Raw genomic sequence first — 13,021 nt, forward strand, 5'->3', positions numbered from 1 at the left:
TGTACATTGCTGGTGGGAATGCACACTGGTGCAGCCGCTGTGGAAAACACTATAGTGTTACCTCAAAAAATTAAAAATTGAATTGCCATTTGACCCAGTGATCCCACTTCTAGGAATATACCCTAAGAAGCCTGAAGCACCAATCAGAAAGAATATATGTACCCCCAAGTTCATAGCAGCACTATTTCCAATAGCTAAATCTGGAAACAGCCCAAATGTCCATCAGTAGATGAATGGATAAGAAAACGGTGGTACATATACTCAATGGAGTACTATGCAGCTGTAAAAAAGAAAGATCTCTTATCCTTTGAGATGACAGGACGGATCTGGAAAGTATTATACTAAGTGAAACAAGTCAAGCAGAGAAAGACAAATATCACATGATCTTACTAATTTGTGAAATATAATGAATATAACAGACTGAAGAAGAGGGTAGTCCCAGAGACGTGGAGTAGGGTACAGACTGACAATCCCCAGAAGAGGGGGTGGGGGCAAGGATAAACCACAGAACTTACATGCATGTACGCATAACCAATGGACATGGACAATGAAGCTGGGGACAGGGTGGAGAGGGAGGGGAAGGAGGGTGTCAATGGGGCAAAAAGGAGAAACATCTGTAGCAAAAATAAATAAAATAGAAAAAATAAAAATACTTAAAAAAAAAACCCCAGTAATATTAAACTCAAAACACAAGAGGAAACAAAGTTCTAAGGGCTTGTTTGCTCACTAAGTTCCCCCAGAACATTTCATAAACTACTTCTTTCCTCCTCCTCCTGGTGTTCAGTGGCAAATGGTTTGGAAAGTAAAACATGAGTTATTCTCAGTATCTCATATATATTTTGCTGCCAGCTGTCCAGCCCTATGGTGTTTGCATTACTTCTGATTCCACAGTGTCTGCCTGGCCTATGACTACTTCTTTTAACAAATCGTTTGCATCTTACTTGTTCTTGCCTATCTGGCAAGTTTTGGTCCACAATCTTACTTTGGCTTCTTTGTGTTAATGAGCATCCTAAACATGGGGTGGGCTTATTTCACCTTCAAATCCATTGTCATGAAAGACCGTTCATGCTGGTTTGAGTCCAGGTTCCTCCCCAGCCATGACCTACCCTGGGTTCACATACCTACAACGTCCCTACTGGTGTCCATTTCCATCTCTATAACCATTTCTCTTTGTAGCATCAAATTTTAGAAGATTGCTTAGTTGTATTTCACTACAGATGTGGGGCATCTTTCTCTCTGCATTTTTCTTAAAATTAAAAGAGGAAAAGCACATTTGTAAATATTTTTTGAGAATTTACTACGCTGAGTTTCGTGGGAGAAGAAAGACAATGTGAAATCAATTTCCCATTCTGTAGGAATTTGCAATCAAGATGAAATATAAAAAAGATAGCAAGTGAAATAAAAATGCAAGATTTAAATAACATTTTAAGACCACAAACCAGATGCTAGAAGAAATTATGTAACTTTGAGCAGTTACAACATGAATAATAGTCAGAAAGGATTTTAAGTGTAAGGGAAGAAATGTTAGGCTGGTGCAGACTGGGACAAGGGTAAGGGGCAGAATATAATCGTGCAGAATCTGGAGGACAGGTACACTGGAGAAACAAAGAGAAAAGAGGAGAGAACGTATGTTAGAATAATTATGTGAGTATCATAGGGAAGAAGTCTTAAGAATTTGAGGAGACAGAAAGGAGACTAATGTGTCTAGAAGACAAATAATTATGGTAGTTATGGGTCTTTTTAAATCAGAGTCTAGCTCACACTGAGTTAGAGGAAGAGACAGAGACACGGAGAAAGATCAAGGGAGAGATACAGTCCAACAAGTCGTATTATACCAGGGTTCACCTAAAATAACTTTCTACCACATCTCAGCCTTTATAGCCTCAGCTCTGAATCTTCCCACTTATACTTCATGTGATTCCACTGCCAAGGTGTTCTTGACTCTTTATTTCAGCACCTTACTGACAACCTCCCGGCTCACACATTCCTGGTTTGACTCCTCTGTGCCATCTAATACATCAGGCCTTCGTGTTGGACTAGCCTTGGGGATACCTCCTCGATGCTCAGTTGACAGATAGTCCCACATGTCTCAGACATCAGCAGTCCTGTGAGCTTTGGATGTCAGCCTGTTGGCAATGGGCAAGCCACCGAAGACAGTTGAGCAGGAAAAATAAAGAAGCCAAATGGAACCTCGGGACCAGCGGCCTGATGGTGGCGTGGAGAGCAGAATGCAATGGGATATGGGGGTTAAAAGATGCTAGGAGGGGACTATGCGATTTTACAATTTCAAATAACAGATCTACCCCTTGTGATGTTAAGTAAATTGCCTGATTTCTTTAATTTAAACAAACCTATATGGGTGCAGCTTGTTATTAGCTTTCCATGCAATGATTAAATCTGACTCTTTCTACTTAAATATAGCAATGTTGCTACAGTGGAGAACAAAGAAAACATCTAATTATTCAAAATTTATTACAACAACACATGTATGAGAGAAATTAATTTCAGTCCCAATTCAAGCACAGGCACGCTCTGATATAAACTCCAGCTACTCTAAGCAGACCCTTTGTAGCTACTGTGGCAAGACCAGGTAATTGTCCCCAAACTCTTCCTTTTTCTGGCAGAGAGTGGTGTGTGTGTGTGTGTGTGTGTGTGTGTGTGTGTGTGTGTGATGAGTCTATTAGAATAAATAAAAGAAATGTTTACTAGGGTAACTAGCAAGCCACCATTATTAATGTCATTGAAATTACCACTCAAGAGCCTAAAGCTGGAACTAATCAATATAAAGCTATAAAGAACAAGAGTAGGCATAGAGAAGGTGGATAGACAATGACATATTTACAATACTTAACCCAAATTACATTTTCCTAGAAGACATCTGAGAGATCTGCTATCATTCCCTGCCCACCATACTGAGGTCAACTGCCTTAATTGCCTTCGGTGGAGGTATGGGAGAGACGAGGAGGGAAGGAAAGAGGGAGGAAGAAAAACATGCAGGCAGCAGGCACTAGACTTAATGAGGATGTAATATCTTGAGCACTGTAATTCACTTTTTTTTTTAATCCTCATCAGAGGCTATTTTTCCACTGATCTTTTTAGAGAAAGTGGGAGGGAAGGAAGGAGGTAGAGAGAGAGATACATGGATTGGTTGCCCCCCGCATGGCCCCAGTGGGGCTGGAGATTGAACCTGCAACCAACATATGTGCCCACAAAACTTTGATCTGTGGGTACATGCTCTGTTGAGCCAAACTGGCCCAGGCCACATTTTTATATAACATTTTCTAATGTCATCTACCCAGCAACTCCTGAGGTAATTTTATTCTTTTTTTTTTTTTTTTATCCTCACCCGAGGATATTTTTCCATTTTTTGTACAGATAGAGTGGGAGGGAGAGAGAGGAAGGAGAGAGAGAGAGAGAAACATCGACGTGAAGGGACACATCGAGTGGCTGCCACCCGCACGACCAACCAGGGCCGGGGACAAACTGCAACCGAAGTACGTGCCCTTAGCGGGAACCGAACCCGGGTCTCTCCAGACCGCAGGCCGACGCTCTAACCGCTGAGCCAAACTGGCCAGGGCCTCCTGAGCTAATTTTAATTAATTCAATTTTAGGGTGAGGAATGTGGAAACGCCATGAGCTTAAGTGGCCCGTGCAAGGTCAAATGCTATTAGAGACAAATGATTCAAAACAAAGTGGTCCAGTCATGTTACAAGTATCACTCAGCATTCGCTGTGCACTGGGTTTTGTTGTAAAGAGTCTATGAGAACGCAGCATTGCAGTGGTTATTGTTGTCCCTGATTCACAGATGGAAAACACATCTGGATTTCCTAGGATGTTCAAACCTCCAGTCTGCATTGCTCTGTCATAATCTGTACACTGAGGCCATATGCGGCAGATCAAGGGCAGATCGAGAACATGGGACCAGGAGTGCACAGTAGACACTGGTGGAACCTGGACCTGGCAATGGCTGAGACCTGCGCAGACATGATACGTTCTGGGTTCCTGAGCAAATGACTGCTCCTCTTCAAGCCTCACTTTCTCACCTGTAAATTGGGATAATTGTCATGCCTACAATTGTCATGCTGCAACAGTTGGGAGGATTCCATGAAACAATGTAATGCACTTAGAACAGCGTTAGGCATATGTGAAACTCAGACAGGCGGGCTCTTATTTTTTTCATTGGGTGAAGAAATTGAAAGACAGAGCTTAGACAAAATAAGAATCATTCCTCTTTATGAGTGTACGTAGACTTAAGCAAAAAAAAAAAACATGCACTGCCTTGCATCCCATTTTAAAGCATATTTAGAGAAGCTATGGAATGAGAAACCAAGGTTTTCTAATCCATTCAATAAGTAACTACACAAATCATGCAGTCTACTACATGAACACCCCCCTGCCCCTTACTACTACTACATATCAAACTAATTAAAAGTCCTTGTCTGGTGTTCCAGTGTGAGACCACAAATGTTCTATACAATCTCATTCCAGTTCAATTAAAGATTTTTTTCCATGGGATTTCAAACCTTGTGTGGACTCTGATTTCCCCTCTCAAAACAGCATCTCCAGCGAGGCAGAGAGGCAGAGGCCACCCTCCTCCGCATGCCGCAGCATCCTCCAACATCCTCCAACATTGTCCTTCCTTCACACATACTCCAGGGAGAACCTGGCACATACTGCTATCCCTCCCATACACTTGGCAGTGGCAGGATGCTGGTACCTGTGAATGTGGAGACTCGAACAGGTCATATTCTGTTGCTGATGCTATGGTGTTAGCTGGGGCAGGGTTATGTATGCAGAGAGGGCAAAAGGGATGAATTGGAATGGTTGCCAGGAATGACACTTAGCTGGTGCCTGTTGATGAACCAGAACAGCATATGGCACCATTTGGTGATGGTCATCAGAGTGCTGACATTTATAAACAAAGCCTGAGTGTCTGGGTTGAGATCATTGAAGGACTTTGAAAAAAAAAAAACCCAGCCAAATGGAGGAATAATGTTTCCCCCTACCCCACCTAAAAAGGGTTGTTTGTGTAGAAAATAAAAAAAATTGCCAGATAGTTTGGTGTACATGATTTTTGTCTGATGTCTAAAATATACCTATGATGTTTCAGCTAAAGTTACAACTCGGGTTTGTTGTACTGGCTCCCAAGAAATAACATGAACCTCAGTGTAGGTAAGTAAAATTAGTATAAGCACTGAACTTAGTCATATATGTGTAGGCACCTCAGGTTCATCATTGAATATCTCTGTGTCTCTCTATTTCCATGGGCCTCCATTTTCTTATCTATAAAATGCATCATTAATTCTACCTCACCAGATCAAGGTGAGGGCTAAACATGGGCCAGGTGGATGTGATAGACCAATGGCCAGTAGAACTCCCCAGTGAACGTGTCAGGAGCCCAGCAGCCTGTGTGTAGTCGAATATCAATACAAATGTATTCATTTCTAGGCTCCTTCTCCACTGAAGACAGACCTGTACTGACTTCTTTTTATCAATGTAAAATGTATAAAGTACATATAATCTTGGAAGTATTGGCAGTCAACATCTTGAATCTGAATAACACTTTCAGTCCTTACTTGAGCAAGTAGATATCAATTTACTTTGTGACTGAGCCTTATTCAAACCTCTTAGATAATTCTTGCTGATGGCATTGCAATGAGTGATGATCTGTAGTGCAATTAGGGGGGTGATGATTAAGTCTGAGACCAGAGGGCCCCTCAAGTCTTGATATCATTCCTTTTTCCCTTGTTTATTTTTTTTTCTTTTGCTTTGCAATTCAGAGGGTTCACATAATGAGTGGTCATGATGCAAAAATTGTTCAGCATTGTCAGATCCAAAGTTCTGCTAATGAGGTAAAACAGAGCCTCAGGGACCTGAAGGATGCCCTTGGTTGTTTGCCTTGATTTAATTCATCATGTAAAGGCTCAATTTTCTACCTTTTATACCAATTCATGGCAGTTGAAGGAACTGGTTTATGCTGTCTTCTGTTTTCCTCAGAAAATACTGTTATTGCTTTCATTTTATAAATTCCTACCCATGAAACTCTGAATGCACAAAAGAGACAAACTGCAGAAGGATGTGGGGCAGAGTATGGTTGCTTATTTCACAAATGAGTTTTCCCTTTACCAAAAATTTACAATGGATGCACTCTAATAAATTCTGAGTTCCCAAATACTATTTAGGTTTTAACTTATTTTTGTTTGTTTGTTTTATATTTCACAGTTTCCAAAGATATGTTTTAAACAAATCTTACAGAGATGTCTATGATTTTTAATTTGGAAGAGAGATTTTTTCCCCCAACTGTCCTCAAAAGACACTGTTATCAAGTGTCAAGTCATAAAAAATTATAATCCCCATTCCTTTTTGCCTTTGCATGTTCTGTTCCCAATAAATCCTCTTCCTCTCCAACTCCAGATCTCCCTACACTTTCCCTCCTCAATCTCAATAAATCCTACTCATCCTTTAATACACAGTTCAAATATCATCTCTGTTGGGGTTCCTTTGTACCTTTCTCATGTTGACTTAGCCACTCCTTACCCCAAGATTCCATCATTTTGTAGTGTGCATTATATTTCCCCCATGAGATGGTCCCTCCTAGAAGGCAGGGGCCATGTCTGGAACCATAGTTAGGAATAACACCCTCTCTATTCCCAAGGACTTGTATCTTTCATACCAATTTCACACTTGACACAATTTTACACAAAATTTCACCACGGTATTTCCAAGATGTATCCTAGGAACTGGAAAAGAACATGTAGTTCTCATCTGATATTTGAATACTTTTCTCATGAAATGTGATGAGAAAACAATTTAGAATTAGAATTAATTCTTTCCTTAGTATTACCTATTTCTGAGCAGTCTTGGACAAATCTCTTAACATTCTGTGCCTCAGGTATCTCATCGGAACATGGGGAATAGATAACCTACTTGCCTCCTTAAATTATTTTATCCTCAAACATAACCATAAAATAGAATAGGTAAAGGGTATTTTTGAAAATAAGATCTTTTAGTATTGAATTAGATATCCTGAGCAATTAGAGTCTGTACTGGGAGAACTAGGTATGAATACACAACGGAGAAAGCAGGCAGACACTGATTATGCTCTGTCATTGAGGAACAACCATTATAATCAAACCACAAAGACAGAAAACAGTTAGAAGGATTGCTTATATTCCAGTAAACTCCTAAAGTACAGCCGTGAGATTTTAACTTTTTCTCTCTTTCTTTTTGAGGGAGGGAAAGGGATGGTAGGCAGTGGAATAAAAAGAGAGAGAAGTCTAGAATGTGCCCGAGTTGCATGAAATTCATTGGATAAATAGTGCTTATCCTGTGTAAAAATTGGGGTGTGGTGGGGAAAAATTTCAGGGGGCCAGCAGGGTTGAGCTCTGGATGTGACTCTGCCCCTACCCTATGTGTGAATTTGCAAAGTCCACTCTCAGGGCACGAGTGTCTCCATCTTTCAAATGGGGTCAGGACTATCTCTTGTTTATCCTGTTTTCTCAGCACTCACAGCATTCTTGGATAATGCTGGGTATAATGTTCCAGTTTATGGATATAAATACAACATAAACATGTTTTTATTTATATAGAATATAAGTACTATGTATAATGTTTAATTACATCGACTTAAGGATTAAAAAGGCATATCTGTATAAGTGAGAGTGCTAGCCTAGATGATTTAGCTCTCTTCTAAGTGTAACGTTCAGGGGAAGGGAGAAGCGGATACCAACAGCCCTTATCTTCTGAACAGCGAGTGGTGGAACTCTGCTCTTCCTGCCAAGGATGTTAAACTCAATAAATAGTTAGATCAAGCTTCACCAAATCTGTAAATTATTACCTCCATGACGAGGCACAAGTTGTTTCCTTGGGCCTCAGTTTTCCCATCTGTAAAATGGCAACACCTGATCAGATTGTGGAAAGGACTAAACATAACAAGAAAACCATGTGGCCCATGGTGGATGCTTCATAAATGTTCACATCCTTCTTGTTTCCCTTCTGTAGTAACTGGTACAGGCCCCAGGCATAGCACATAGTAAATAACGTATTGATCAATAACTTGTGGTTTGACATTTCTCACATACAATAAGTACATTTTTAAATCTTGTGGGAATGTTTCTGCTCCAATTAAATTGCAAATCCTTTCAAAATGCCCTACTTAACAAAGTGTGTCTTAGTAAAATATGAGTAGGAAAAAAAAAACCACACATAATTTCTCAATAAGCATAGAAAATCCCCAAGATTGTTTCATTTAAAAGATAAGGTCCCAGTACATTGAGCTTCTCATTCACATTCAAGGCTGACTTGAAACTGACTCAGAATTGGAAACTGTTGATAGGTTATTACATCACCTTGTGTTTCTACAGAACAGCTGACTTCCCTTTGAAATCCCTCATGCAACCCATTGTCACTGACTTTTTCACATAAACCACTGAAATCTAAAGAGACACCTCTCCAAACAGGACATATGAATGGCCAAGAGACATATGAAGAAATGCTCGACATCACTAATCATCAGAGAGATGCAAATTACAACAACTATGAGGTATCGCCTCACACCTGTCAGTATAGCTGCCATCAACAAATCAGCAAACAACAAGTGTTGGCGAGGGTGTGGAGAAAAGGAGACTCTAGTGCACTGCTGGTGGGAATGCAGACTGATGCAGCCACTATGGAAAACAGTATAGTGTTTCCTCAAAAAGTTAAAAGTTGAACTGCCATTTGACCCAGTGATCCCACTTCTAGAAATATACCCTAAGAGGTCTGAAACACCAATCAGAAAGAATATATGTACCCCTATGTTCATAGCAGCACTATTTATAATTGCTAAGATCTGGAAACAGTCTAAGTGTCTATCAGTAGATGAATGGATAAAAAAGCTGTGGTACATTTTCACAATGGAATACCATGCAGCTATAAGAAAAATAGATCGCTCATCCTTTGAGATGACATGGAAGGACGTAGAGAGTATTATGTTAAGTGAAATAAGCCAGTCAGAGAAAGACAAATATCACATCATCTCACTTATTTGTGGAATCTAATGAACAAAACAAGCTGATGAACAAAATAAACCCAGAGACATAGAAGTAGGGTACAGACTGACAAACCTCAGAAGAAGAAGACATGGGGGAGGGAAGAGATAAACCACAGAACTTATATGCATGTATATATAACCATGGACATAGACAACAATGCTGGGAATGGGGGGGGGCGATCAGGAAGAGGGTGTCAATGGGGGAAAAGGGAGAAACATTTGTAACAAAAATAAATTAATAAAAAAATTAAAAATAATTAAAATAAACCACCAAAATCATGGGAAGGAAAGTAAATTGTACTTCTATTGATCCAAATCTTCAGCAGCACAAACAGTGGCTTTTGAATTTTAAAAAATATTTTAGTTGTTTGAAAGGAAACATTTTAACTTTTAAGAGGAGGTTAACAATAAGAATCACTGCTTGAACATTTATATACTGGTAACACTGGATGAATCATAGGGACCAAGCCCAAGGGTGAGACGTGATTCCATCACGCTGATTGAAACATTGAGCCTAAGGACTGAATTTTCTAAGCCTGGAACTGTAGTATGAGTTATGTTCTCTCTGAATGTAACAGCCAAAGATGCTATGTATAAAGTTAGTACAACTGAACTTATTCACCCTCTTTTACTTTAACCATCCCTGAGGTGAGCTAGCTACTCCTGTCTATCACACTGGAAAACTTTTGCTCAAGTATTTAATTAAGAACTGGCTCCTTTTGTACAAAGTGGAGGTGAGAGAAAATCAGGTCACTCTGCTGGTACATCAAAAATTTCTAGTTCTTGGAAGAGGTGACAATGACCAGTCAGTACAAATAACACATGGAGGAAGTCAAACAGGAGATATAATACCATCTCCAGGATAAGCACATTGCTGAAGGATGCTCCCATCCAACGTCTCGTCTCTCCAAGTTTCATCTCTATGGAATAAATAACTAAAACCTGATCACTCTACTCTCAAATCCTCCATCCTCCTGATGAAGCAAGAAAATACCAAGCCACCTAACAAAGGTAATACATGGACACATTATGGGACCCTTACAGCATCTCTCTGCCCTCAGGAGCTGCTGGTGGCATTTCTGTTGATAAGTCTCCTGCCTTTTCCTTAGATCTGTTTCTCTTTTTGATATTTTATTCTCACATTGTTTCTTCCTTACACAGACTGACTAGGATTTTTCAAAGCACCATTTTATTTTACATGATTTATTTTCTCTTTATCCTTCTTCCTTCTCTCCCTCCCTAATCCTCACTTATTTTGATACTTTCCCCTTCAAACCATTTCATCTTTTAAAAATGAAGACATATTTTTTAATTCTGCATGTACACATATTTGTGAAGCTTTTCACTTCACCTTTCTTCCAAGGACAGGTGACTACCTTTTCTCACTTTGACATGCATATAGCCATTGACCACATCCAGATTTTACCTATTTTTTTTCTTCTTATAGTAATTGCTTTGAGGAGGAGGGTGTTCAACTTTATGTCTCTTGCTATTTTTCTAATGTCTTTACTTTGCTGTCCACTAAAGTCACACTCTCTTTTTCCTTCCTTTACTGATCAACATTCTTATCACTGTGGACCCACCACTTAGATTTTTTTGTTGTTGTTGGGGGACTTCTGTACCAATAACGTTGACCTCAACTTTGAATTTTTTTGCCAAGCCCTAAGACTACTGAATTTTAAAAACTTTTTCTCTGCACTAACTCTAATATTTCTTTTGCCTTTGGCATCCCCGAAGTTGTATCCCCTATGGGATATTTTATATTTATATAAAACATTATGTTTATTTATGTTTTATTGATATCTATAGCCCCAAGATTTCCAACATTTAATCAGCCTTAAATACTACTATATATCTATATATATACTATATATCTATCCTTTAATTTGTTGTATTTGGCCTTTTAAGCCCCTCAAGGAACCCAACCACCCACAACTTCTGTTTTTTATGTGACATAACCAATTTACCACTCTTTACTTTCATTAACACCTCATATTCTTTACTCTTGTAGTTTTCTCTTTTAATTCAGTTCATCACAACATTTAACTTGAGCACCCTGCACAGGTCCCACAATAAATACCATTCCTTAAACAGCTGTAGATTTCAAAAACCAACTTTCCTCTTGACATTAAAAGCCCACACATGCTATGCCAGGTCACAGACAAGGGAAGGGTGACAGGAAGCCCCTAATCAAAGAAACAAACATGATAATCAGCATTGATAATCCTGCATGGGCGTCTGCATTTGTATTGCGGTTCATTGAATATTCATAGCACTTCATAGGAATATTTTTGAGAATGGGAGCACATTTTCTCATACCGTGCCTGTTTCATAAATATCATGTTATTATATTTTTTAAAAAGACATATAAATTAAGATATAAAAAAATTACCCAGCAGGAAATAAATCAAAGGGAAAAAAATCCTCTTCAAGTTCTATATATCATCAGTGGCTGTCTCCCAATTCTCCTGACTCATCAGCATCTCCACACAGTCCATACTCTTAAACATCCTGCCAAATACTTAGTGTCGAACTGCTGCAGCTAGCTAGCCCCTGACAGCATCAACATTGTTATTGTTACTATCATTATTCTTTTTTTTTTTTTTTTTTTTACTCTGTAGAGTTGCCTCTACAGAGATCCTCTTTCCCCAGCATTTGGAATTGAAACTTACCGCTTTTACCAACTCCCCCTGCGCCCAGCATTACCACCTTGTACTCTCTGGACCCGCCCGCCGCCGCCGCGCTGCTGGGGGAGCAGCTGGCTTCGTTTTCTACCTCCATCTCACCGGAGGGACCGAGGAGAATAAAGAAGGGAAAAGTCGCCTGTGTCAGGTGCTTGCTCAGATATTAAGCAACTCTAAAACTGTGTCAAAAGAAAGGTTTAGTACGAGGTAAGAGCCGCCAGTGTAGGGCTGGCTGCTGGTCCTGTGCTCTGCGCGGGTCTCATAGCAACCACTTCAATTGCTTCCAATAAAAATCTGGCTTTTACCTACCCCCCTCCTTCCCCATCCTTCACCCTTTCACTCTCCCGCTATTGCTCCTGATCTTGGTGTGTCTCTGTCTCTCTCTCTCTTCGGTGGCTCGCTCTCTCTTTCACTGTTTGTTTCCCCCCCTTCCCTCCGTTTCTCCGTTTACCTTCCTCACCCTTTGTCTCTGTCCTTTCTCCGTCCTGCCCCCTGCCCAGTTCCAGCTGGTAGCGCACACGCTTGGCCACCTTCCAGGCTGGGCTGCTGGGATAGAGCGAATCTGTGACTTGGTACATTATATGTCTCACGGGCTGATCATTTCTGTAGCTTCAAAGACACGATTTTCTTCTAGTCAGTCAGTGAATTAAGTAAGATGTCTGTTGCTTATCTTTCTGTTTTGTATCACCACCTTCTTCCACAGTTCTTATTCTGGGGAAAGAGTTGCTACCAATTTAGAAGAAAAACAAACAAACAAACAGTAACAGCGCTCTTCGGGACTGGTGGTTAGTGTTGTTGAAATAATAGCTGGCTAGCAGGAACTGTGTCAGCTCACTTGACAGTTGCAGTTCTAACATAAGGAAGTATTTGAAATTAGGTCATTGTCATGTGTGGACATGGGTCATCTTTGTTTACACTCGGTGATTAGGAGCAACCTAAAACAGAAGGATCTTGTCAAGCACGAAAGAGATCCTTAAATATTTTTTGATGAAAATTATGATAGCATTAAAGATCATGCATAGTTATTTTTCAAATATCTAAACTCTTATCTCTTATTTGAATTCATTTAAAGCTTTATAGTGTTTGATTTTCTCTGGAAAACTTCTAAACTATTAAGGTCTTAGAATGCTTTCAATAATCTCCAGTTGTCATAATCAGACCCTGTCTTTCAAGTAAGGTGATGATAATGATATGTATAATTATTGTCTACTTTTTTTCATTGTGAAATTGGATCATGATTAGATCCAGTCAAGGACATGATATACAAAAGCTTTTTTTTCTATCTATATTTGAAGTTCCTCTAAGA

General features: G+C 39.7%; 1 protein-coding gene across 1 annotated transcript in view; it reads right to left on the reverse strand.

The window, feature by feature from the left end:
* RIT2 (Ras like without CAAX 2) overlaps positions 1 to 11,985 on the reverse strand; it is a 316,712-nt gene extending 304,727 nt beyond the window's left edge. The window contains exon 1 of the mRNA XM_036245390.1: positions 11,704 to 11,985. Coding sequence (XP_036101283.1) covers positions 11,704 to 11,812 — 109 coding nt within the window. The 5' untranslated portion in view covers positions 11,813 to 11,985. The remainder of the gene's footprint in view (positions 1 to 11,703) is intronic.
* Positions 11,986 to 13,021: the final 1,036 nt, after the last annotated feature.

Source organism: Molossus molossus, unplaced genomic scaffold, assembly GCF_014108415.1.
Source record: "Molossus molossus isolate mMolMol1 unplaced genomic scaffold, mMolMol1.p scaffold_m16_p_6, whole genome shotgun sequence".
NCBI lineage: Eukaryota > Metazoa > Chordata > Mammalia > Chiroptera > Molossidae > Molossus > Molossus molossus.